Here is a 23,323-nt window from a genome sequence, read left to right as displayed (position 1 = left end):
AGACAGACCTGTAAGAACCAAGACCTGTAGGAACCAAGAGACAGACCTGTAGGAACCAAGAGACTGACCTGTAGGAACCGAGAGACGGACCTGTAGGAACCGAGAGACGGACCTGTAGGAACCAAGAGACAGACCTGTAGGAACCAAGAGACAGACCTGTAGGAACCAAGAGACAGACCTGTAGGAACCAAGAGACGGACCTGTAGGAACCAAGAGACAGACCTATAGGAACCAAGAGACAGACCTGTAGGAACCAAGACCTCTAGGAACCAAGAGACAGACCTGTAGGAACCAAGAGACAGACATGTAGGAACCAAGAGACAGACCTGTAGGAACCAAGAGACAGACCTGTAGGAACCAAGAGACAGACCTGTAGGAACCAAGAGACGGACCTGTAGGAACCAAGAGACAGACCTGTAGGAACCAAGAGACGGACCTGTAGGAACCAAGAGACAGACCTGTAGGAACCAAGAGACAGACCTGTAGGAACCAAGAGACGGGCATGTAGGAACCAAGAGACGGACCTGTAGGAACCAAGAGACGGACCTGTAGGAACCAAGAGACAGACCTGTAGGAACCAAGAGACGGACCTGTAGGAACCAAGAGATGGACCTGTAGGAACCAAGAGACGGACCTGCAGGAACCAAGAGACGGACCTGTAGGAACCAAGAGACGGACCTGTAGGAACCAAGAGACAGACCTGTAGGAACCAAGAGACAGACCTGTAGGAACCAAGAGACAGACCTGTAGGAACCAAGAGACAGACCTATAGGAACCAAGAGATGGACCTGCAGGAACCAAGAGACAAGATACAGACCTGAAGGGACCAAGAGACATACCTGCAGGAACCAAGAGACAAGAGACAGACCTGTAGGAACCAAGAGACGGACCTGCAGGAACCAAGAGACAAGAGACAGACCTGTAGGAACCAAGAGACAGACCTGTAGGAACCAAGACCTGTAGGAACCAAGAGACAGACCTATAGGAACCAAGAGACAGACCTGTAGGAACCATACAGGAACCAAGAGACAGACCAGTAGGAACCAAGTGACAGACCTGTAGGAACCAAGAGACAGACATGTAGGAACCAAGAGACAGACCTGTAGGAACCAAGAGACGGACCTGTAGGAACCAAGAGACGGACCTGTAGGAACCAAGAGACAGACCTGTAGGAACCAAGAGACTGAGCTGTAGGAACCAAGAGACAGACCTATAGGAACCAAGAGACAGACCTGTAAGAACCAAGACCTGTAGGAACCAAGAGACAGACCTGTAGGAACCAAGAGACAGACCTGTAGGAACCGAGAGACGGACCTGTAGGAACCGAGAGACGGACCTGTAGGAACCGAGAGATGGACCTGTAGGAACCAAGAGACAGACCTGTAGGAACAAGAGACAGACCTGTAGGAACCAAGAGATGGACCTTCAGGAACCAAGAGACAGACCTGCAGGAACCAAGAGACAGACCTGTAGGAACCAAGAGACGGACCTGCAGGAACCAAGAGACAAGAGACAGACCTGTAGGAACCAAGAGACGGACCTGCAGGAACCAATAGACAGACCTGTAGGAACCAAGAGACGGACCTGTAGGAACCAAGAGACGGACCTGCAGGAACCAAGAGACAGACCTGTAGGAACCAAGAGACAGACCTGTAGGAACCAAGACCTGTAGGAACCAAGAGACAGACATATAGGAACCAAGATACAGACCTGTAGGAACCATACAGGAACCAAGAGACAGACCTGTAGGAACCAAGAGACAGACCTGTAGGAACCAAGAGACAGACCTGTAGGAACCAAGAGACAGACCTGTAGGAACCAAGAGACAGACCTGTAGGAACCAAGAGACGGACCTGTAGGAACCAAGAGACAAGAGACGGACCTGCAGGAACCAAGAGACAGACCTGCAGGAACCAAGAGACGGACCTGCAGGAACCAAGAGACAAGAGACGGACCTGCAGGAACCAAGAGACAGACCTGTAGGAACCAAGAGACGGACCTGTAGGAACCAAGAGACGGACCTGTAGGAACCAAGAGACGTACCTGCAGGAACCAAGAGACAAGAGACAGACCTGTAGGAACCAAGAGACTGACCTGTAGGAACCAAGAGACGGACCTGTAGGAACCAAGAGACAAGAGACGGACCTGCAGGAACCAAGAGACAGACCTGCAGGAACCAAGAGACGGACCTGCAGGAACCAAGAGACAAGAGACAGACCTGTAGGAACCAAGAGACGGACCTGTAGGAACCAAGAGACGGACCTGTAGGAACCAAGAGACGGACCTGCAGGAACCAAGAGACAAGAGACAGACCTGTAGGAACCAAGAGACTGACCTGTAGGAACCAAGAGACGGACCTGTAGGAACCAAGAGACAGACCTGCAGGAACCAAGAGACGGACCTGTAGGAACCAAGAGACGGACCTGCAGGAACCAAGAGACAGACCTGTAGGAACCAAGAGACGGACCTGTAGGAACCAAGAGACAGACCTGTAGGAACCAAGAGACGGACCTGCAGGAACCAAGAGACGGACCTGCAGGAACCAAGAGACAAGAGACGGACCTGCAGGAACCAAGAGACAGACCTGTAGGAACCAAGAGACGGACCTGCAGGAACCAAGAGACAAGAGACAGACCTGTAGGAACCAAGAGACGGACCTGCAGGAACCAAGAGACGGACCTGCAGAAACCAAGAGACAGACCTGTAGGAACCAAGAGACGGACCTGCAGGAACCAAGAGACAAGAGACGAACCTGTAGGAACCAAGAGACGGACCTGTAGGAACCAAGAGACGGACCTGTAGGAACCAAGAGACGGACCTGCAGGAACCAAGAGACAAGAGACAGACCTGTAGGAACCAAGAGACTGACCTGTAGGAACCAAGAGACGGACCTGTAGGAACCAAGAGACAGACCTGCAGGAACCAAGAGACGGACCTGTAGGAACCAAGAGACGGACCTGCAGGAACCAAGAGACAGACCTGTAGGAACCAAGAGACGGACCTGCAGGAACCAAGAGACAGACCTGTAGGAACCAAGAGACAGACCTGTAGGAACCAAGAGACGGACCTGCAGGAACCAAGAGACGGACCTGCAGGAACCAAGAGACAAGAGACGGACCTGCAGGAACCAAGAGACAGACCTGTAGGAACCAAGAGACGGACCTGCAGGAACCAAGAGACAAGAGACAGACCTGTAGGAACCAAGAGACGGACCTGCAGGAACCAAGAGACGGACCTGCAGAAACCAAGAGACAGACCTGTAGGAACCAAGAGACGGACCTGCAGGAACCAAGAGACAAGAGACGGACCTGTAGGAACCAAGAGACGGACCTGTAGGAACCAAGAGACGGACCTGTAGGAACCAAGAGACGGACCTTCAGGAACCAAGAGACAAGAGACAGACCTGCAGGAACCAAGAGACAGACCTGTAGGAACCAAGAGACGGACCTGCAGGAACCAAGAGACAAGAGACAGACCTGTAGGAACCAAGAGACGGACCTGTAGGAACCAAGATACGGACCTGCAGGAACCAAGAGACGGACCTGCAGGAACCAAGAGACAGACCTGTAGGAACCAAGAGACAGACCTGTAGGAACCAAGACCTGTAGGAACCAAGAGACAGACCTATAGGAACCAAGAGACAGACCTGTAGGAACCATACAGGAACCAAGAGACCGACCAGTAGGAACCAAGTGACAGACCTGTAGGAACCAAGAGACAGACATGTAGGAACCAAGAGACAGACCTGTAGGAACCAAGAGACGGACCTGTAGGAACCAAGAGACGGACCTGTAGGAACCAAGAGACAGACCTGTAGGAACCAAGAGACTGAGCTGTAGGAACCAAGAGACAGACCTGTAAGAACCAAGAGACAGACCTGTAGGAACCAAGAGACAGACCTGTAGGAACCGAGAGACGGACCTGTAGGAACCGAGAGACGGACCTGTAGGAACCAAGAGACAGACCTGTAGGAACCAAGAGACAGACCTGTAGGAACCAAGAGACAGACCTGTAGGAACCAAGAGACGGACCTTCAGGAACCAAGAGACAAGAGACAGACCTGCAGGAACCAAGAGACAGACCTGTAGGAACCAAGAGACGGACCTGCAGGAACCAAGAGACAAGAGACAGACCTGTAGGAACCAAGAGACGGACCTGTAGAAACCAAGAGACGGACCTGCAGGAACCAATAGACAGATCTGTAGGAACCAAGAGACGGACCTGTAGGAACCAAGAGACGGACCTGCAGGAACCAAGAGACAGACCTGTAGGAACCAAGAGACAGACATGTAGGAACCAAGACCTGTAGGAACCAAGAGACAGACCTGTAGGAACCATACAGGAACCAAGAGACAGACCTGTAGGAACCAAGAGACAGACCTGTAGGAACCAAGAGACAGACCTGTAGGAACCAAGTGACAGACCTGTAGGAACCAAGAGACAGACCTGTAGGAACCAAGAGACGGACCTGTAGGAACCAAGAGACGGACCTGTAGGAACCAAGAGACAGACCTGTAGGAACCAAGAGACGGAGCTGTAGGAACCAAGAGACAGACCTATAGGAACAAAGAGACAGACCTGTAGGAACCAAGACCTCTAGGAACCAAGAGACAGACCTGTAGGAACCAAGAGACAGACCTGCAGGAACCAAGAGACAGACCTGTAGGAACCAAGAGACAGACCTGTAGGAACCAAGAGACGGACCTGTAGGAACCGAGAGACGGACCTGTAGGAACCGAGAGACGGACCTGTAGGAACCAAGAGACGGACCTGTAGGAACCAAGAGACAGACCTGTAGGAACCAAGAGACAGACCTGTAGGAACCAAGAGACGGACCTGTAGGAACCAAGAGACGGACCTGTAGGAACCAAGAGACAGACCTATAGGAACCAAGAGACAGACCTGTAGGAACCAAGACCTCTAGGAACCAAGAGACAGACCTGTAGGAACCAAGAGACAGACCTGCAGGAACCAAGAGACAGACCTGTAGGAACCAAGAGACAGACCTGTAGGAACCAAGAGACAGACCTGTAGGAACCAAGAGACAGACCTGTAGGAACCAAGAGACGGACCTGTAGGAACCAAGAGACAGACCTGTAGGAACCAAGAGACGGACCTGTAGGAACCAAGAGACAGACCTGTAGGAACCAAGAGACAGACCTGTAGGAACCAAGAGACGGGCCTGTAGGAACCAAGAGACGGACCTGTAGGAACCAAGAGACGGACCTGTAGGAACCAAGAGACTGACCTGTAGGAACCAAGAGACGGACCTGTAGGAACCAAGAGACGGACCTGTAGGAACCAAGAGACGGACCTGTAGGAACCAAGAGACAGACCTGTAGGAACCAAGAGACAGACCTGTAGGAACCAAGAGACAGACCTATAGGAACCAAGAGACGGACCTGCAGGAACCAAGAGACAAGATACAGACCTGAAGGGACCAAGAGACATACCTGCAGGAACCAAGAGACAGACCTGTAAGAACCAAGACCTGTAGGAACCAAGAGACAGACCTGTAGGAACCAAGAGACAGACCTGTAGGAACCGAGAGACGGACCTGTAGGAACCGAGAGACGGACCTGTAGGAACCGAGAGACGGACCTGTAGGAACCGAGAGACGGACCTGTAGGAACCAAGAGACAGACCTGTAGGAACCAAGAGACAGACCTGTAGGAACCAAGAGACAGACCTGTAGGAACCAAGAGACGGACCTTCAGGAACCAAGAGACAAGAGACAGACCTGCAGGAACCAAGAGACAGACCTGTAGGAACCAAGAGACGGACCTGCAGGAACCAAGAGACAAGAGACAGACCTGTAGGAACCAAGAGACGGACCTGTAGAAACCAAGAGACGGACCTGCAGGAACCAATAGACAGACCTGTAGGAACCAAGAGACGGACCTGTAGGAACCAAGAGACGGACCTGCAGGAACCAAGAGACAGACCTGTAGGAACCAAGAGACAGACCTGTAGGAACCAAGACCTGTAGGAACCAAGAGACAGACCTATAGGAACCAAGAGACAGACCTGTAGGAACCATACAGGAACCAAGAGACAGACCTGTAGGAACCAAGAGACAGACCTGTAGGAACCAAGAGACAGACCTGTAGGAACCAAGTGACAGACCTGTAGGAACCAAGAGACAGACCTGTAGGAACCAAGAGACGGACCTGTAGGAACCAAGAGACAAGAGACGGACCTGCAGGAACCAAGAGACAGACCTGCAGGAACCAAGAGACGGACCTGCAGGAACCAAGAGACAAGAGACAGACCTGTAGGAACCAAGAGACGGACCTGTAGGAACCAAGAGACGGACCTGTAGGAACCAAGAGACGGACCTGCAGGAACCAAGAGACAAGAGACAGACCTGTAGGAACCAAGAGACGGACCTGTAGGAACCAAGAGACGGACCTGTAGGAACCAAGAGACGGACCTGCAGGAACCAAGAGACAAGAGACAGACCTGTAGGAACCAAGAGACTGACCTGTAGGAACCAAGAGACGGACCTGTAGGAACCAAGAGACAAGAGACGGACCTGCAGGAACCAAGAGACAGACCTGCAGGAACCAAGAGACGGACCTGCAGGAACCAAGAGACAAGAGACAGACCTGTAGGAACCAAGAGACGGACCTGTAGGAACCAAGAGACGGACCTGTAGGAACCAAGAGACGGACCTGCAGGAACCAAGAGACAAGAGACAGACCTGTAGGAACCAAGAGACTGACCTGTAGGAACCAAGAGACGGACCTGTAGGAACCAAGAGACAGACCTGCAGGAACCAAGAGACGGACCTGTAGGAACCAAGAGACGGACCTGCAGGAACCAAGAGACAGACCTGTAGGAACCAAGAGACGGACCTGCAGGAACCAAGAGACAGACCTGTAGGAACCAAGAGACAGACCTGTAGGAACCAAGAGACAGACCTGCAGGAACCAAGAGACGGACCTGCAGGAACCAAGAGACAAGAGACGGACCTGCAGGAACCAAGAGACAGACCTGTAGGAACCAAGAGACGGACCTGCAGGAACCAAGAGACAAGAGACAGACCTGTAGGAACCAAGAGACGGACCTGCAGGAACCAAGAGACGGACCTGCAGAAACCAAGAGACAGACCTGTAGGAACCAAGAGACGGACCTGCAGGAACCAAGAGACAAGAGACGGACCTGTAGGAACCAAGAGACGGACCTGTAGGAACCAAGAGACGGACCTGTAGGAACCAAGAGACAGACCTTCAGGAACCAAGAGACAAGAGACAGACCTGCAGGAACCAAGAGACAGACCTGTAGGAACCAAGAGACGGACCTGCAGGAGACAAGAGACAGACCTGTAGGAACCAAGAGACGGACCTGTAGGAACCAAGATACGGACCTGCAGGAACCAAGAGACGGACCTGCAGGAACCAAGAGACAGACCTGTAGGAACCAAGAGACAGACCTGTAGGAACCAAGACCTGTAGGAACCAAGAGACAGACCTATAGGAACCAAGAGACAGACCTGTAGGAACCATACAGGAACCAAGAGACAGACCAGTAGGAACCAAGTGACATACCTGTAGGAACCAAGAGACAGACATGTAGGAACCAAGAGACAGACCTGTAGGAACCAAGAGACGGACCTGTAGGAACCAAGAGACGGACCTGTAGGAACCAAGAGACAGACCTGTAGGAACCAAGAGACTGAGCTGTAGGAACCAAGAGACAGACCTATAGGAACCAAGAGACAGACCTGTAAGAACCAAGACCTGTAGGAACCAAGAGACAGACCTGTAGGAACCAAGAGACAGACCTGTAGGAACCGAGAGACGGACCTGTAGGAACCGAGAGACGGACCTGTAGGAACCAAGAGACAGACCTGTAGGAACCAAGAGACAGACCTGTAGGAACCAAGAGACAGACCTGTAGGAACCAAGAGACGGACCTTCAGGAACCAAGAGACAAGAGACAGACCTGCAGGAACCAAGAGACAGACCTGTAGGAACCAAGAGACGGACCTGTAGGAACCAAGAGACGGACCTGCAGGAACCAAGAGACAAGATACAGACCTGTAGGAACCAAGAGACGGACCTGCAGGAACCAAGAGACGGACCTGCAGGAACCAAGAGACAAGAGACGGACCTGCAGGAACCAAGAGACAGACCTGTAGGAACCAAGAGACGGACCTGCAGGAACCAAGAGACAAGAGACAGACCTGTAGGAACCAAGAGACGGACCTGCCGGAACCAAGAGACGGACCTGCAGGAACCAAGAGACAAGAGACAGACCTGTAGGAACCAAGAGACGGACCTGTAGGAACCAAGAGACGGACCTGTAGGAACCAAGAGACGGACCTGTAGGAACCAAGAGACAGACCTGTAGGAACCAAGAGACAGACCTGTAGGAACCAAGAGACAGACCTGTAGGAACCAAGACAGACAGGCCTGTAGGAACCAAGAGACGTACCTGTAGGAACCAAGAGACAGACCTGTAGGAACCAAGACAGACAGACCTGTAGGAACCAAGCCAGACCTGTAGGAACCAAGAGACTGACTTGTAGGAACCAAGAGACGGACCTGTAGGAACCAAGAGACAGACCTGTAGGAACCAAGAGACAGACCTGTAGGAACCAAGAGACAGACCTGTAGGAACCAAGACAGACATACCTGTAGGAACCAAGAGATGGACCTGTAGGAACCAAGAGACAGACCTGTAGGAACCAAGAGACAGACCTGTAGGAATCAAGACAGACCTGTAGGAACCAAGAGACAGACATGTAGGAATCAAGACAGACCTGTAGGAACCAAGAGACAGACCTGTAGGAACCAAGAGACGGACCTGTAGGAACCAAGAGACGGACCTGTAGGAACCAAGAGACGGACCTGTAGGAACCAAGAGACAGACCTGTAGGAACCTGTAGGAACCAAGAGACAGACCTGTAGGAACCAAGAGACAGACCTGTAGGAACCAAGAGACGGGCCTGTAGGAACCAAGAGACAGACCTGTAGTAACCAAGAGACAGACCTGTAGGAACCAAGACAGACAGACCTGTAGGAACCTAGAGACGGACCTGTAGGAACCAAGAGACAGACCTGTAGGAACCAAGACAGACAGACCTGTAGGAACCAAGACAGACAGACCTGTAGGAACCAAGACAGACAGACCTGTAGGAACCAAGACAGACAGACCTGTAGGAACTCGTCTCATGAATCTGCCCTCTAGGCATCATGTATTTACTGAGACATCGGCGGCGTCTGCTCCGTATCACCGCTGAGCGACGTCCTCATGAAAGACCATTATCCTCCTCCGGCGCCGCGCCCTCCGAGCCGGTGTGCGGTTGGTCGGTCGGTCGGCCGGCCAGCTGGTCCGTCCCGCGTGCTGTATTTTGCTGTGTGTGTTCTCCGGGGGGGAGGGGGGGTGGGGGGCTTGAATAGCGGCTGCGGCGCGGGGGACCCCCTACCGGCAGCGGTAATTGCACAGGCTTGTCTGGGGGCGGCCATGCAGAAAACCTCTGTGCCAGCCGCCCCGTGCCACCTCTGTGGAGAAGAACCAAGACCACCCCCTCCCCCGCCCCCCCCTCCCCCGGCATCATCACCCACTTGCCATCTGCTTCTGACGGGGAACGGGCCCCGGGCAGCTGCTCGTCTCCCCCGCACCCCTCTCTCTGCTCCTCCGATGCCCCCTTTGGCCTGGAAGGGGGCGACCTGTTACTGGGACACACGGGGAGGGAGATGGCTACACTGACAACCACGACTCCCTCCCTCCCTCCTCCTCTCCTTCCCTCCGTGGACAAGCTAGGTCTCATTAACGGTGACAGGGAGGAGAAGGGGGGGGGGGGGGTCCCTATGACGACAGGGCCCCCCCTGCTGCGTCCTCCTCTTCCTTCCACACAAATGACAAACTTCCCTTTGCTTTTGAGGAGCAGGTTCTTTCTGAAAGGCTACATTGTGTTGGCAAACCAACAAATACACGGCCAGAGATACAGAATCGCTCCGTTTCTCTTCTCACCCCCCCCCCCCCCCCCCCCCCCATACCAGTAATGGCCTTTTTTGCAAGAAGGAAATAATGATGGTAGTTGTGGTGTCCGAAAAGGAATGGAACCCTCCTACATCTGCTGAGGTGTGTGTGTGTGTGTGTGTGTGCACGCGCGCGACAGGTTTATCGTTCTTATAGAAATTCGTCCTTTTTCGCATTCGATTCAGTATTTCTCCATTTCTTTCAACAAAAACACATATGGATACATACATAAACACGCACACAAACACACCAAAGACCCACTACCCCCACACTTTAGATTAGATTCAAATGTATTGTCATCATGCAGCACAAGTACAGTACAACGAAAAGAGGTTTGACATCCAACCAGAGTGCAAATGTAACAGTAAAATGCAACAGTAATATACAATGTACAGGTGATTAAACTGGGTATAAAATATATAAATTACTACTACTGAGTGATAGTGCTAATCAGATGTATGTACAGAGTTGTAGTATAATAACTTTGACAAAACCGGGAGGCAAAGATTATTTGCGATGGAGAACTCCCATTTGCTGTAATTTCCTGCAAAACTTAAAAACATAATTTCAATAAAATAGCAAACACAAGGGTATGGGGGTGACGGCGGTTCAGGAGGTCGTCTGGTAATCGGAAGGTTCCCGGTTCGATTCCCGCTCCTCCCGGGCAGCGTGTCGAAGTGTCCTTGAGCGAGACACTTAACCCCCTAACTGCTCCCGACGAGCAGGTTGGCACCTCGCGTGGTCGCCTCCGCCGTCGGTGTGTGAATGAATGTGAGAAACGCTATATATTTTCCCAATACTTACTACTATATATTTTTTACGTTTTATTTTAAGTTTATTTAAGTACAGTACATACGGTTGTACAATAGTTTTAACGTTGAACACGAAAACACACACACACATGGTGGAACAGAGGACCTAGCAATCACGTATTAGACAATGATGCATCTGTTTCTAAGCCCCAAACTTTCACTGCAAAGAATCACAAGTTTTTAAAGTTTAAATTTTTTTTAATTAAACACATGGTGGCGCTGGTGCGTTGTCATAGGGACGCTGCGCCCCTATATCACAGTTTAGGGGAAGCCCTGATGTCTCATGCAACACCCCGACGTTCCCCCTTGGCTCATGCGTCCCATCCTTTACACCAGGGGTCAGCAACCTTTTTGACATGGAGTGCCTGTTTGAAATATAGTTGTAACTAGTGTGCCTCAACAATATTCCATGCATCGTAATTATTTTTTCTCATAATCAGGTCTTTTTAATGATAATTTTTACATTATTACATCATTATTGTTATTGTTATTATTAACAATATTATTATTACTACCTGGGTTCCATCCTAGAGGCAAATCTTTCCTGTGACAAAATGGCATCCAATGTAATAAAAAAAGTCAACCAACGAACTAGATTCTTGTACCGGATCTCCTCTCTGGTAAACAAGAATACCCTGAAGACTCTGGCAGGAGCAATCATTCAAGGGTACTACGACTATACGTGCACCTCATGGTACCAAAGCACCTCAAAGGCGCTTAAAACAAAATTACAAACATCACAAAACAAACTCATCAGACTACTACTTGACCTGAACCCCAGAACCCACCTCACCCCTGCCCACTTTGACAACCTAGGATGGCTTAGAGTAGACGACAGAGTACAGCAACTTGCAATGGGCCTGGTCTACAAGATACACTATACGACCGGGGTACCCATGTACATGTCAAAATACTTCCCAAAGGTCAGTGAATACCACAACCACTACACCAGAGGAAGCTCAACAAATCATGTTAAACCCAGATTCAGCTCAAACAAGGGACTAAACACGTTTCGCAATTATGCCACAACAATGTGGAACGCCCTACCCAAAGCTGTAAAGGAATGTGAATCCCTACCCACATTCAAAACCGCTCTTAAAGAGCACCTACGGGAGGCTGCAATTCGAAACTGGCCACCGTAAATGCCCCAAATCCCCACCACCTCCTAATAGACAGTCTCCTCCCCACCGCATGTATATATTCCCTCCCCGCCGTATGTATATTTCTCTCCCACCCACCCACCCCCTCCTAATGTACAGTCCCCTCCCCATCATATGTATATACTCTGTCAGGATCTAGGGGTAACAGTACTGTATATTTGAATACCGTTTATGTCACAAATGTATCAGTACTAAATACCTATATGTCCCTATGCCATAAATGTCATGTATGTTGTGTATTTCATAAATGTCTATATGAATTGAAAATGGGGGACCCTGATGGAAACAAGACAAACGTCTTTCTCAGGTCTGCATCCCCTTAACAATTGTATGTATTGAGCCGTACTGTATTGTACCCATTCTGCAATCTGTTAAATAAAGTTTTCATTCATTCATTCATTCATTCATTCATTCATTCATTCATGGTTGTATCAACCCTAAATCTGAGTTGGGGGGGGGGGAATGCAATGCAGACAAACAGCTACATACAGTGCGACCATTTCACTCACATTTGCCCATTCATTTTTGGACACATCACACACCATCGGTGTGTGTACTGTACGTGTGCTGTCATAGCTCCACCTACAGGCCTAATGGAGAACACCAGGAGAACACCAGGATGTGAATGGAGGGTGAATGTGAGGTATATCGTGTAAATAAGTTTTGATTGATCGCAAGACTACACTGTAAAAAAAATTATAATAATAAATTACTAGAACTTAAAAATATTGAGTTCAGTTACTGTGCATTAAGGTTTTCAGTTTTCAATCCATAATAAGTTAACAGAAAAATAAGTACACAACCACATTATTTCAACCTAATAAAACTGTTTATTGTCATTGTTTTAAGAACACAAGTTGACTTGGTAATACTCATTTTGAGAAAAAAAATTGCTTTTAACATGTGCAATGTTCAATGAAATAGAAAAATAAATAATACAATTTGTTGATTAATCCCACTGGTCACAATGGTGACCGTAATAATGTTTTTGTTATAAGGCTCTGCAAATGTTACTGAATGATGTAGCAATGTATTTCCAGCTAAATTGAAATAATAAACAAATAAAGGGTCCCAATTAAATATGTGGTAGTAAAAAGAACCTGTGGGAGGATTTCAACAAGATAAATGCGACAACAGTGCAAAATATTTCACTATAATATTTCAAAGCACATTTCTTTTTTTTTTTTTTTAAACTGCTGCCCCCTGTGCCTATGAAAATGCCACGCATGCCTAGGGTTGCCTACCCCTGCTTTACACTGTTTACAGAATCTCCGTTTTCCTTTGGTGTCTCTTTTCTCCAGATTTCAGTGGTTCTGGGATTAATGGATGGTGTATTGTGCTGTATAATGACAATACATTTGAATCGAATCTCATTTTGAAATCGCTACCTGTTGAGTGGATCACAACCATATGAACACGGCAGTGGCGGAATGATTATGTGCCCTATAATATAAAACGGCTTCGGAGGTAGGCGTTGCACGGTTTGCACCATGCTGATCCACCCAACGGGTAGCGATCTCAAGACGAGAGCCGATTCAAATGTGTTGTCATTATACAGCACAAGTACAATACACCATCCAACCAGAGTGGATAAATGAATTAACGTTACAAAAAAATAAATGTAACCGAGAGATTTTAACCTGGGACGACACGATTCACAAATGCAGGCACACTAACCCGTTGAGCTAAACGGTCCGACGTGAACTGTTACTGACTAATCCATCATTTACACTTGTCAAGTGCCGATTGTGCTTGTCGTCCAGTATTGGCATTAATAAATCCGATGTCATGCTAATATGTCATGTTCTACAGTAGGACTTACTACTATGATAGCCATTAAAACAAGTAATTCGAATAATAGAAGCCTACTTTGCTGGAACGATTCATTTTAAACATATACAGTGCGTGTGTGCTTTTGTGTGTGCGCTCGTGCGTTGAGGCTCTCTTACCTCCGCCTGAGTAACGCCCCTGTTGAGTACGGAGGCGGTGGAACGTTGGTTCTGCTTAAATAGATGTAAACGTGGGCTGGTTCGCCAGAGAGTGAAAGGGCTTGTGGAGCCTGGTGGCTACTGATCAGTGGACCTGGTGCCACATTATTATCATCTCTTTTTTTTAATCACATGTTTCCTTTGCTTATTATTTTTCTTTTCCACTTTGCTGAGTTGATGTAAAGTTTGGTGTGGTGTAAATAGATCGTTAGAGAAGTCTGCTGTTATATTTCACTATATTCACCATCGCCCTGTTTTGGTTCAACAGAGGAGGAGGAAGAGGAGGAGACGGCCCCCCCTGAGCCGGTGATGGAGACCCAGACTGAGAAGCCAGTGAAACAGGAGGAAGAGGAAGGTACAGCTGTCTGCAGTGTTACCTCGTGATGTAGCAGCCGGTTGGTCACTAACCGTGTTCCTATTGACCCGTTTGTGGTCTTTATTAGACTTTATCAGACTTGATTAGACTTTATTAGACTTTATCAGACTTGATTAGACTTTATTAGACTTTATCAGACTTGATTAGACTGTATCAGACTGTATCAGACTTGATTAGACTTTATTAGACTTGATTAGACTTTATCAGACTGTATCAGACTTGATTAGACTTTATCAGACTTTATTAGACTTTATTAGACTTTATCAGACTTGATTAGACTTGATTAGACTTGATTAGACTTGATCAGACTTGATTAGACTTTGAACTATGTTATATATACGAATATGACCCACTAATCAATGAATACACTAATACACAGCAATGTGGCTATTTGAAAACACTGCATTTGCGAAATAAATACGTCAATTGTGGTCATGTTAGTCAAGCGTTAGCTCACAGCTAGCAGCAGCTAGCTGCGAGCTAACGCTTATGTTACCTCAACCAAAGCACGGCATCCTGGGTGAAATTCTTACATCACATCGGCAGTTTTGAAACAAGCTTTTTGAGTGGAAAATATGACCAGAATTTCTGGAAAAACTCTCACAAACACTATAGACGGTCATAAACGTTAACGAATGCTATAATAAGTCCAACAAATTAGTATAAATACGGTAGTACTTACACTGTCGTTTCGAAATTATCAAAGGCGCGTTGATTCCCCGGAGAAATTATTCTGTGACTCCTTCGCTCTGGGGGGAAAATACTAAAAAACTCGGCCCGGCGTCGACGGAAGCTTTTATAGAGTTCCGCTAAGAGCTGCGGACTAATACTTGCTGTGCTTGTGGTGGCCGGTCTTCCTAATATGGTCACAGAAAATGGTGTCCCTCCGCCAAAAAATCACCAGACAGTGTGGATCAGAATGACTACAGCGCCCTATATTGCGTCGCCGTGAGGTGCGACCTATGAACTGTGCTGCTGCTATCTGATTTAATTTAATCATTGATTAAGTGTCTTATATGTCGACTTATATGTTTTTATTTAAAGGGGAACTATCTTATAAATGGCCTTTTTGAGTGTTTAGCATTGTTTCCTAGCTATGTGAACTTATATTAATATGATCTATGTCTCAAAATTCTCATATTGGCGCATTCTTCCAATTCTCCTCTCACAATATTCACCCTCACTGAACTGAGTCGTTTGAAAATGTGCCTATATGTGATGTCATATAGTCGCTGCTGCATGTTAATGTTCAGGCGGGGCCCCACGGTGCACAGTGGTTTAGGTGGCACCTGCAGCTGCGGCTGCAAAACAGCTCGAAATCTTGAGGTAGAAAAATGCTGTTTTTGAGGACTTGATTAGAAATACAAAACAATGAATAAAAAAAATATATATATTACAGAGGTGTTCCATAGACTCACAGGAATTGTGTAAAAGTGCCCAAATAGTGAAAGAAATAGTAAAATAGTTCCCCTTTAATCATTGATTGAGTGTCTTATGTCTACTTCTATGTTTTTATTTATTCACTGATTGAATTTATTCTTATATTCTCATATGTCGACTTATACTGTGTGTTTTTATTTAATCATTGATTGAATTTATTATACGTCGACTTTTTTACGTTTTTTTGTCCCGCTTAACACATCCAGTGCCGTTAACGTAGAACTACGTTTCTGTCGCCCGATCGTTGAGTGCCGGAAACGTAGATCTACGTTTTTCTCACTATATTTCTTTTATTTGCTATTGCCATTCATAATTCAGCGGGGCACCTTGTGCATGCTGTACTGAATGTGTCTGAGCTGGCAGACTGTATTATACCGCCTTCTAACGCCTTCGGCCAGTATTGCACCCCGTTAGAAGCGGGTTGGTTTCATTTCTCTACCGAGCTGTGGCGTGGGGGCGGGTCCCAAACACTCCGGCAAAACACACACTTGTAGGGATGGTTTTGACTACTTACCCCGCCCGCCCGTTGAAGTGCAATGCCCAACAACATCGGAGACAGGATCGCTGTGGATAACTGGAATGGCGAACAGATATTTGGATTCTTTTTTTTGCATTACATCAGAGACCATATAAGGACACTATATATGAAAGCTTGCGTTGATCTGATATTTATTTCTACCCCGATCAACGCTGTCTCTGTCTGTATGTGTGGATGTTTGCCGTTGGGTTGCAGGTGGGGGGGGGGGGCGCCCGCCGGTCAAAACAACATTGCATGCGTGCACGAGGAAGGATAATAATTATGATCTAGCGTTGATTTCAGGAAGATCCGATAATCAGGCGAAAAATGACAACGTGTTTATTGAATTACACAAAAATGCAGTTTTCGCGTCTTTTCCCTGGAATTGCTCAGAAGCACCCAAACTATATTCATATTCAAAACGGTATAAAACGGAAATGTACGGATGAAAAAATTATCTGTTCCTTGCGCGTTGACCAGAAGCAAGTCACTGAGACTCGACGGCGTTATTAGACCCATAGCTATAATATAAAATATAGGTTTAGCTCTACAAACTACAACTACGTTTACATGGGGTTAATGGACGGCAAGGAAGGGGTCACTTCCCGGAAGGGGCGTGGCACTCGATGTGTTAATGGACTTTTAGATATTTTTAGATTGAAAGGTTTATGTGCATATTATATACGGAACATCTTAGTTTCTATTTGAACCTTTCAAATCCGGGGAGGAACAGTATAGTTGGTTGTCGTCTTGTATAGACTAAGCGCACAGTGAACCTGACGTGGCGGTGAACTCTCTCTCTCGTGTCCAGCGCCTCCCCACGAGCTGACGGAGGAGGAGAAGCTGCAGATCCTCCACTCGGAGGAGTTCATGAACTTCTTCGACCACAGCACGCGCATCGTGGAGCGGGCGCTGTCCGAGCACGTGGACGTGTTCTTCGACTACAGCGGGCGCGACCTGGAGGAGAAGGAGAGGTGAGAACTCTCTCTAGTCCAGGAGACGCAGTGTTTCCCCATTAATTATCCAGACTGTGGCGGCCCGCCACAGTTGTATAATGAACCGACATTTTTTTTTGTATACAAATAATAATAATAAATCTTCTTCCCCTCACAGTGAGATCCAGGCCGGAGCCAAGTTGTCTCTGAACAGACAGTTCATGGACGAGCGCTGGTCCAAACACCGGGTGGTCACCTGTCTGGACTGGTCCCCCCAGGTACCTTGTTCAGCGTCATCAGTGAGGCTTGTGTGGTCAGCTGACCTGTTCTTTGTTCCGGGGAGCTGCAGGGTGTTAACCCTTTCACTGCAGTACTACCAAAACGGTTTACCCTTTCACTGCGACAATACGGAACGTTAACCCTTTTCACTGCCACACTACAGAAGGTTAACCCTTTACTATCACGCTACAGAAAAACCGTCTGTAGTGTGATAGTCAAGAGTCACTTTATTGTCCCATCAGCTGGGAAATTTGTCTTGGGCTTACACCCACTACAGCCACAGATACATACATACATACATGACACAACACAACTGACTCCAAACAATACACAGTATAAAAGATATAGTAAAGTACCTGCACAGCAGGATGTCTGGCAACACCACATTAGAATAGTATACACAAATAATATAGTATTAATATTATAGTATACACGATAATATAACAACCAAATATCCGTTATTCGATAGTTGCCCTTTATCTGGCACTATTTAAAAGTTTAACTGAGATCGGAATAAAGGAGTTTTTAAACCTATTTAGTCTAGAGCGTGGAACTCTAAACCTCCTCCCAGAGGGCAGTAGCTCATACTCAGCATATAAGACATGGGAGGGGTCCGAGACTATTCTATTGGCTTGCCTTAGAGTAGCCTGTTCAAAAATAGACTGCAGGGATGGGTGACCTTTCACCCCTATGATCTTCCATGCAGTCTGCATCAGACGGACCAGTTTGGACTTTAATTGTACAGACAGGTTACCAAACCAAGCTGTAATAGTATCTGATGAGACTCTAATACAGATTGGTAGAAAAGTAACATACATTTTTGATCTACACCATGCACTCTAAGGCGACGTAGAAAGTGCAGTCGTTGTTGTAATCTGCTACACAGGCTATCTACATGGGTGTTCCAGGTTATTGTGTTATCGACAAAAATCCCAAGATATTTATATGAAGAGACCTGTGAGAGATAGTAAAGGGTTAACCTTCTGTAGTGTGGCAGTGAAAGGGTTAAAAAGTCTTTAAACGTATTCAATTCATCATTCTCAATTCAAGGCCTTAAAAGGTATTCAAACATAATGTTTTGTATTCAAGTCGGGAGCTTGGTGTGTCCGGCAAGAGCTTGTATGGAACTTAAATTGGCGTGCAAGTGCACCCGCCAGTTCAGTGTCGCTTTGTGTGGTTTTCTTTTCTCGCTAGTATGGTCGTGAAATTGGTATTACATTTAGCTCTTAGTGGTATTAACAAGGTCTTAAAAAGTCGTACATTTAACACGTTGAAACACGTTGACTCTCAACCACAAGACTCTTGAATGTGAAGTCTCAATATAGCCACATGCAAAGCACAAAGGGATGTCTGTCTGTCTGTCTGTCCTGAACTGCGATGACTTGGCACATATCAGGGTCAACGTTTTAGCCGATTTACCCATATCAAGCTCCTCCCTCTTTTCTTGATCCTCCAATCACAACTGGTGCCTTCCTCGGACAATGGAAGATCAAGAAAAGAGGGCGGGGTTTGAGATGGGTCACCAGTGCATTATGAGCTATGGATGCTAGATCTACGAGGATTATAATGTGTCTCCTAAATATTCATGACTGGAGGTTTACAGGTCGAGCTCTTCTCCACAGTCGGACAAGAAGACAGACACCAATCTCCTCTCTGTGCATTCAGTAGAAAGCCATCCGGCTGCAAGCTAGCCTAGCTTAGCACAAATGAGTGGAAGCGGATACGGATCAGCTAGCCTAGCTTAAAAGGGAGAGGTATTTTTGGCCAACAGCTTTCTATTGAACGCACGGAGAGGAACTTGGTATCTATCTTCAGAATCTAGCTCCAGTATGTAGTCGGAAAGAAAACATGGATTTGATGTCTCACAAATCGCATTAACAAATATAAAATATAAACATAAATGTATTTGAGAAACTGAGACAAATGTAAATGTAGATACAGAAGACCATAACATAATGAGAAAATAGTCTAGTGAATATAAAAAGTCAAAATATGAATAATGGATAAAACCATATAGTCAGTCAATTAGTGCTGTTTTCCCATGTAGGACGGTATGTTACATAACTCATTTACATTTATTGAACAAAATGTACCGTTATTATTCTAAAAGCGACTAGCACCGCCATCGTCTCCCTGTCAGTTTGCCTCGCGTCGACATCACACACGCTCACGGTGGTGTTAATGTGCTGTTGAAAGAACTCAACTCGCCCGGGGTCCTAATTCTATATGAGCGCAGAGCTGGAATTTGACAGGATTTAACTTTTTGCTACAACCCCCCCCCTGTAATGATTTGTTTCCTCTTGTGTCTGCATTCATTTGATTCATGCCCCCGCAACGACTCCTGACACTGATTGAACACCACCTCCTCCTAGTTCCCCCCCCCCCCGCCGCCGTTGTTGTCGCTCAGAGCGACATCCACACCCTCCTCGTGTGATTTTAGAAATTAGTGTGTATATTATTCGCACACACAACTGTAAACCTCGGCCCCCGATATGAGAAGCGGTGGAGGTTAATGGTTTGTTTACATCTGGGAAGTGTAGTCGCTCCTCTGCTCAGCCAGAACACTGAGCTCTGGTTCTGTAGAGGCCTGTAGTTAGGGATGCACCGACCCGATATCGGTATCGGCTGCCGATATCACAAAAATAGCTGGATCGGGTATCGGTAGAAAAAATATATATATCGGATTTTTTATTTTTATTTTTTTAATATTATAATAAGAAATAAAATATTAACAATTCAGTACATTTATATCTGTGTTAATTTGTTACATTTAGTTTCACTAAGTTAGGAAAGTAATGTTTTAAGTCAAGCCTGATGTTGCCTTGCACAAAGGAATGATCCCAGTCTCTTCCACACAGTGAGGCATACAGTTTATTAATTGAATGAATGAAGTTTATTTTCTGTCTTTGTTTACAACAAATCAAAAACACACTTGTGATCCTTTACAATTCTTAAAAAACAAAATATATTTTAATATACTTTTTTATTTTTTTTTACAACCTGTAGTCGCTCCTCTCAGCCAGAACACTCTTCTCTGGTTCTGTAGAGGCTCCTCTCAGCCAGAACACTGTTCTCTGGTTCTGTAGAGGCTCCTCTCAGCCAGAACACTGTTCTCTGGTTCTGTAGTCGCTCCTCTCAGCCAGAACACTGTTCTCTGGTTCTGTAGAGGCTCCTCTCAGCCAGAACACTGTTCTCTGGTTCTGTAGTCGCTCCTCTCAGCCAGAACACTGTTCTCTGGTTCTGTAGTCGCTCCTCTCAGCCAGAACACTGTTCTCTGGCTCTCTGACATCTGATTTATTAATTCCAATACTAAAGATTAGGGACAAACGCAATTGGCACAAGTGTAAATCATGGATTAGTCACTCAGTTTTAACATCCGTTAAGTTCAAATCACTCTTGGTTCAAGTATTTTAATTTTTTTTTACGTTTAATTAATTTATCCACTCTGGTTGGATGGGTTGTATGTATATGTATGTATTGTGCTGTATAATGACAATACATTTGAATAGAATCTCATTTTGAAATCGCTACGCTGCCTATGGACACGACAGTGGCAGCCAGCTTCGGAGGTGATTGCATTGCACCATGGTGATCCACTCAACAGGTAGCGATTTCAAAATGAGATTCTATTCAAATGTATTGTCATTATACAGCACAATACATACATATACATACACACCATCCAACCAGAGTGGATAAATTAATTAAACGTAAAAAAAAAAAAAAAAAAAAAATGTAACTTGATTGAAATTGCGTTTGTCCCTAATCTTTAGTATTGGCATTAATAAATCAGATGTCATGCTAATATGTCATGTTCTACAGTAGGACTTACTACTGTGATACCCATTAAAACAGTAATTCGAATAATAGAAGCCTACTTTGCTGGAATGATTCATTTCAAAGATGAATTGGATAATGCAGGCGCGAGCTGGGCGTAACTGGCGTAGATAACTTACCGGGGGCAAAACTAGCGTACGTCAGTGGCCAATCAGATCGCAAAACGCGAACGCGGAAGCATAAATCCGTTAGGATACGAATAGACACCTCCCTCCCTGACCCCTGACCTCCTCCCTCCTCCCCCTCAGTACCCCGAGCTGCTGGTGGCCTCCTACAACAACAACGAGGACGCCCCTCACGAGCCGGACGGCGTGGCGCTGGTCTGGAACATGAAGTACAGGAAGAACACGCCGGAGTACGTCTTCCACTGCCAGGTACCTGTCTGTCTGTCTGTCTCTCTGTCTCTCTGTCTGCCTGCCAGGTACCTGTATGTCTGTCTGTCTGACTGTCTGTCTGTCTGTCTCTCTGTCTGTCTGTCTCTATGTCTACCTGCCAGGTACCTGTCTGTCTGTCTGCCAGGTACCTGTCTGTCTGTATATCTGCCAGGTACCTGTCTGTCTGTCTGTCTGCCAGGTACCTGTCTGTCTGTCTGCCTGTCTATCTGTCTCTGTATGTCTGTCTGTCTGCCAGGTACCTGTCTGTCTGCCTGTCTATCTGTTTCTCTCTGTCTGTCTGTCTGCCAGGTACCTGTCTGTCTGTCTGTCTGTCTGTCTCTCTGTCTGCCTGCCAGGTACCTGTATGTCTGTCTGTCTGACTGTCTCTCTGTCTGTCTGTCTCTCTGTCTACCTGCCAGGTACCTGTCTGTCTGTCTGCCAGGTACCTGTCTGTCTGTATATCTGCCAGGTACCTGTCTGTCTGTCTGTCTGCCAGGTACCTGTCTGTCTGTCTGCCTGTCTATCTGTCTCTGTATGTCTGTCTGTCTGCCAGGTACCTGTCTGTCTGCCTGTCTATCTGTTTCTCTCTGTCTGTCTGCCAGGTACCTGTCTGTCTGTCTGCCTGTCTATCTGTCTCTGTATGTATGTCTGTCAGGTACCTGTCTGTCTGTCTGCCAGGTACCTGTCTGTCTGTCTGTCAGGTACCTGTCTGTCTGTCTATCTGTCTCTGTCTGTCTCTCTGTCTGTCTCTGGCTGTCTCTCTCTGTCTGTCTCTGGCTGTCTCTCTCTGTCTGTCTCTGGCTGTCTGTCTGTCTCTCTCTGTCTGTCTCGTCTGTCTGTCTGTCTGCCTGTCTGTCTCTCTCTGTTTGTCTCTCTGTCTGTCTCTGGCTGTCTGTCTGTCTCTCTCTGTCTGTCTCGTCTGTCTGTCTGCCTGTCTGTCTCTCTCTTTTTGTCTCTCTGTCTGTCTCTGTCTGTCTGTCTGTCTCGCTCTGTCTGTCTATCTCTGTCTCTCTCTCTCTCTGTCTCTCTGTTTGTCTCTGTCTGTCTCTCTTTCTCTGCTCTCTCTTTATCTCTCTGTTTCTTCTCCTTTCTCACTCGCCCTCATGGGTGGCACTCTCCATGAAAAGTGTGGAACGCTGCCAGAACCCCCCCCCCCCCCACACACATACACTTCCTCCATGTTCCCCATCCCCCCTCCATCTCCTGCTCTGTTCCCAAACCCCCCCCCCCGCGCATACGCCCCGCTGGCATCCCACCTCCTCCGCCACATCTAGAACACATGTTCTCCAGGCGAGGGGAGCGGGAGCCCTGCTGCTGCCGCAGTGATGATGCAGCGGGTTCTAAGGCTACGTTTAGACGGAGAGAGTCTGAACAGAAACCGCAAAAGTCGTCTTACGGTCTCACTTTTAATTTTGCGTTTAGACTAGCGTTTTGGGGTGGAATTCTCCGTGCAGACGAGGCTGTAACAACTCGAGACAACGGAGCCCCGCTGTCACACGATTGGCGCATATGTCACATGACGTGCTGTGAAGACCCGCCCTACTCTGCCTCTGATTCGCAGAGTGTGGGTGGGGAATGTGATTGGACCAAAGCAGAGTCACTCACAGACAGTGGG

General features: G+C 47.2%; 1 protein-coding gene across 2 annotated transcripts in view; it reads left to right on the top strand.

Moving 5' to 3' along the window:
• Positions 1-23,323, top strand: part of dync1i2a (dynein, cytoplasmic 1, intermediate chain 2a) — a 257,355-nt gene that overhangs the window by 163,640 nt on the left and 70,392 nt on the right. For both annotated transcript variants that reach the window (XM_084315380.1, XM_084315381.1), the window contains exons 6-9: positions 14,219-14,305; positions 17,095-17,257; positions 17,397-17,496; positions 21,583-21,708. In XM_084315380.1, coding sequence (XP_084171506.1) covers positions 14,219-14,305; positions 17,095-17,257; positions 17,397-17,496; positions 21,583-21,708 — 476 coding nt within the window. The remainder of the gene's footprint in view (positions 1-14,218; positions 14,306-17,094; positions 17,258-17,396; positions 17,497-21,582; positions 21,709-23,323) is intronic.

This window comes from Notolepis coatsorum (genome assembly GCF_963971535.1).
Source record: "Notolepis coatsorum genome assembly, chromosome: 5".
NCBI classification, from domain to species: Eukaryota; Metazoa; Chordata; class Actinopteri; order Aulopiformes; family Paralepididae; genus Notolepis; species Notolepis coatsorum.
Note: the sequence above shows the minus strand (reverse complement) of the source record. Positions and strands in the feature narration are given on the sequence as shown.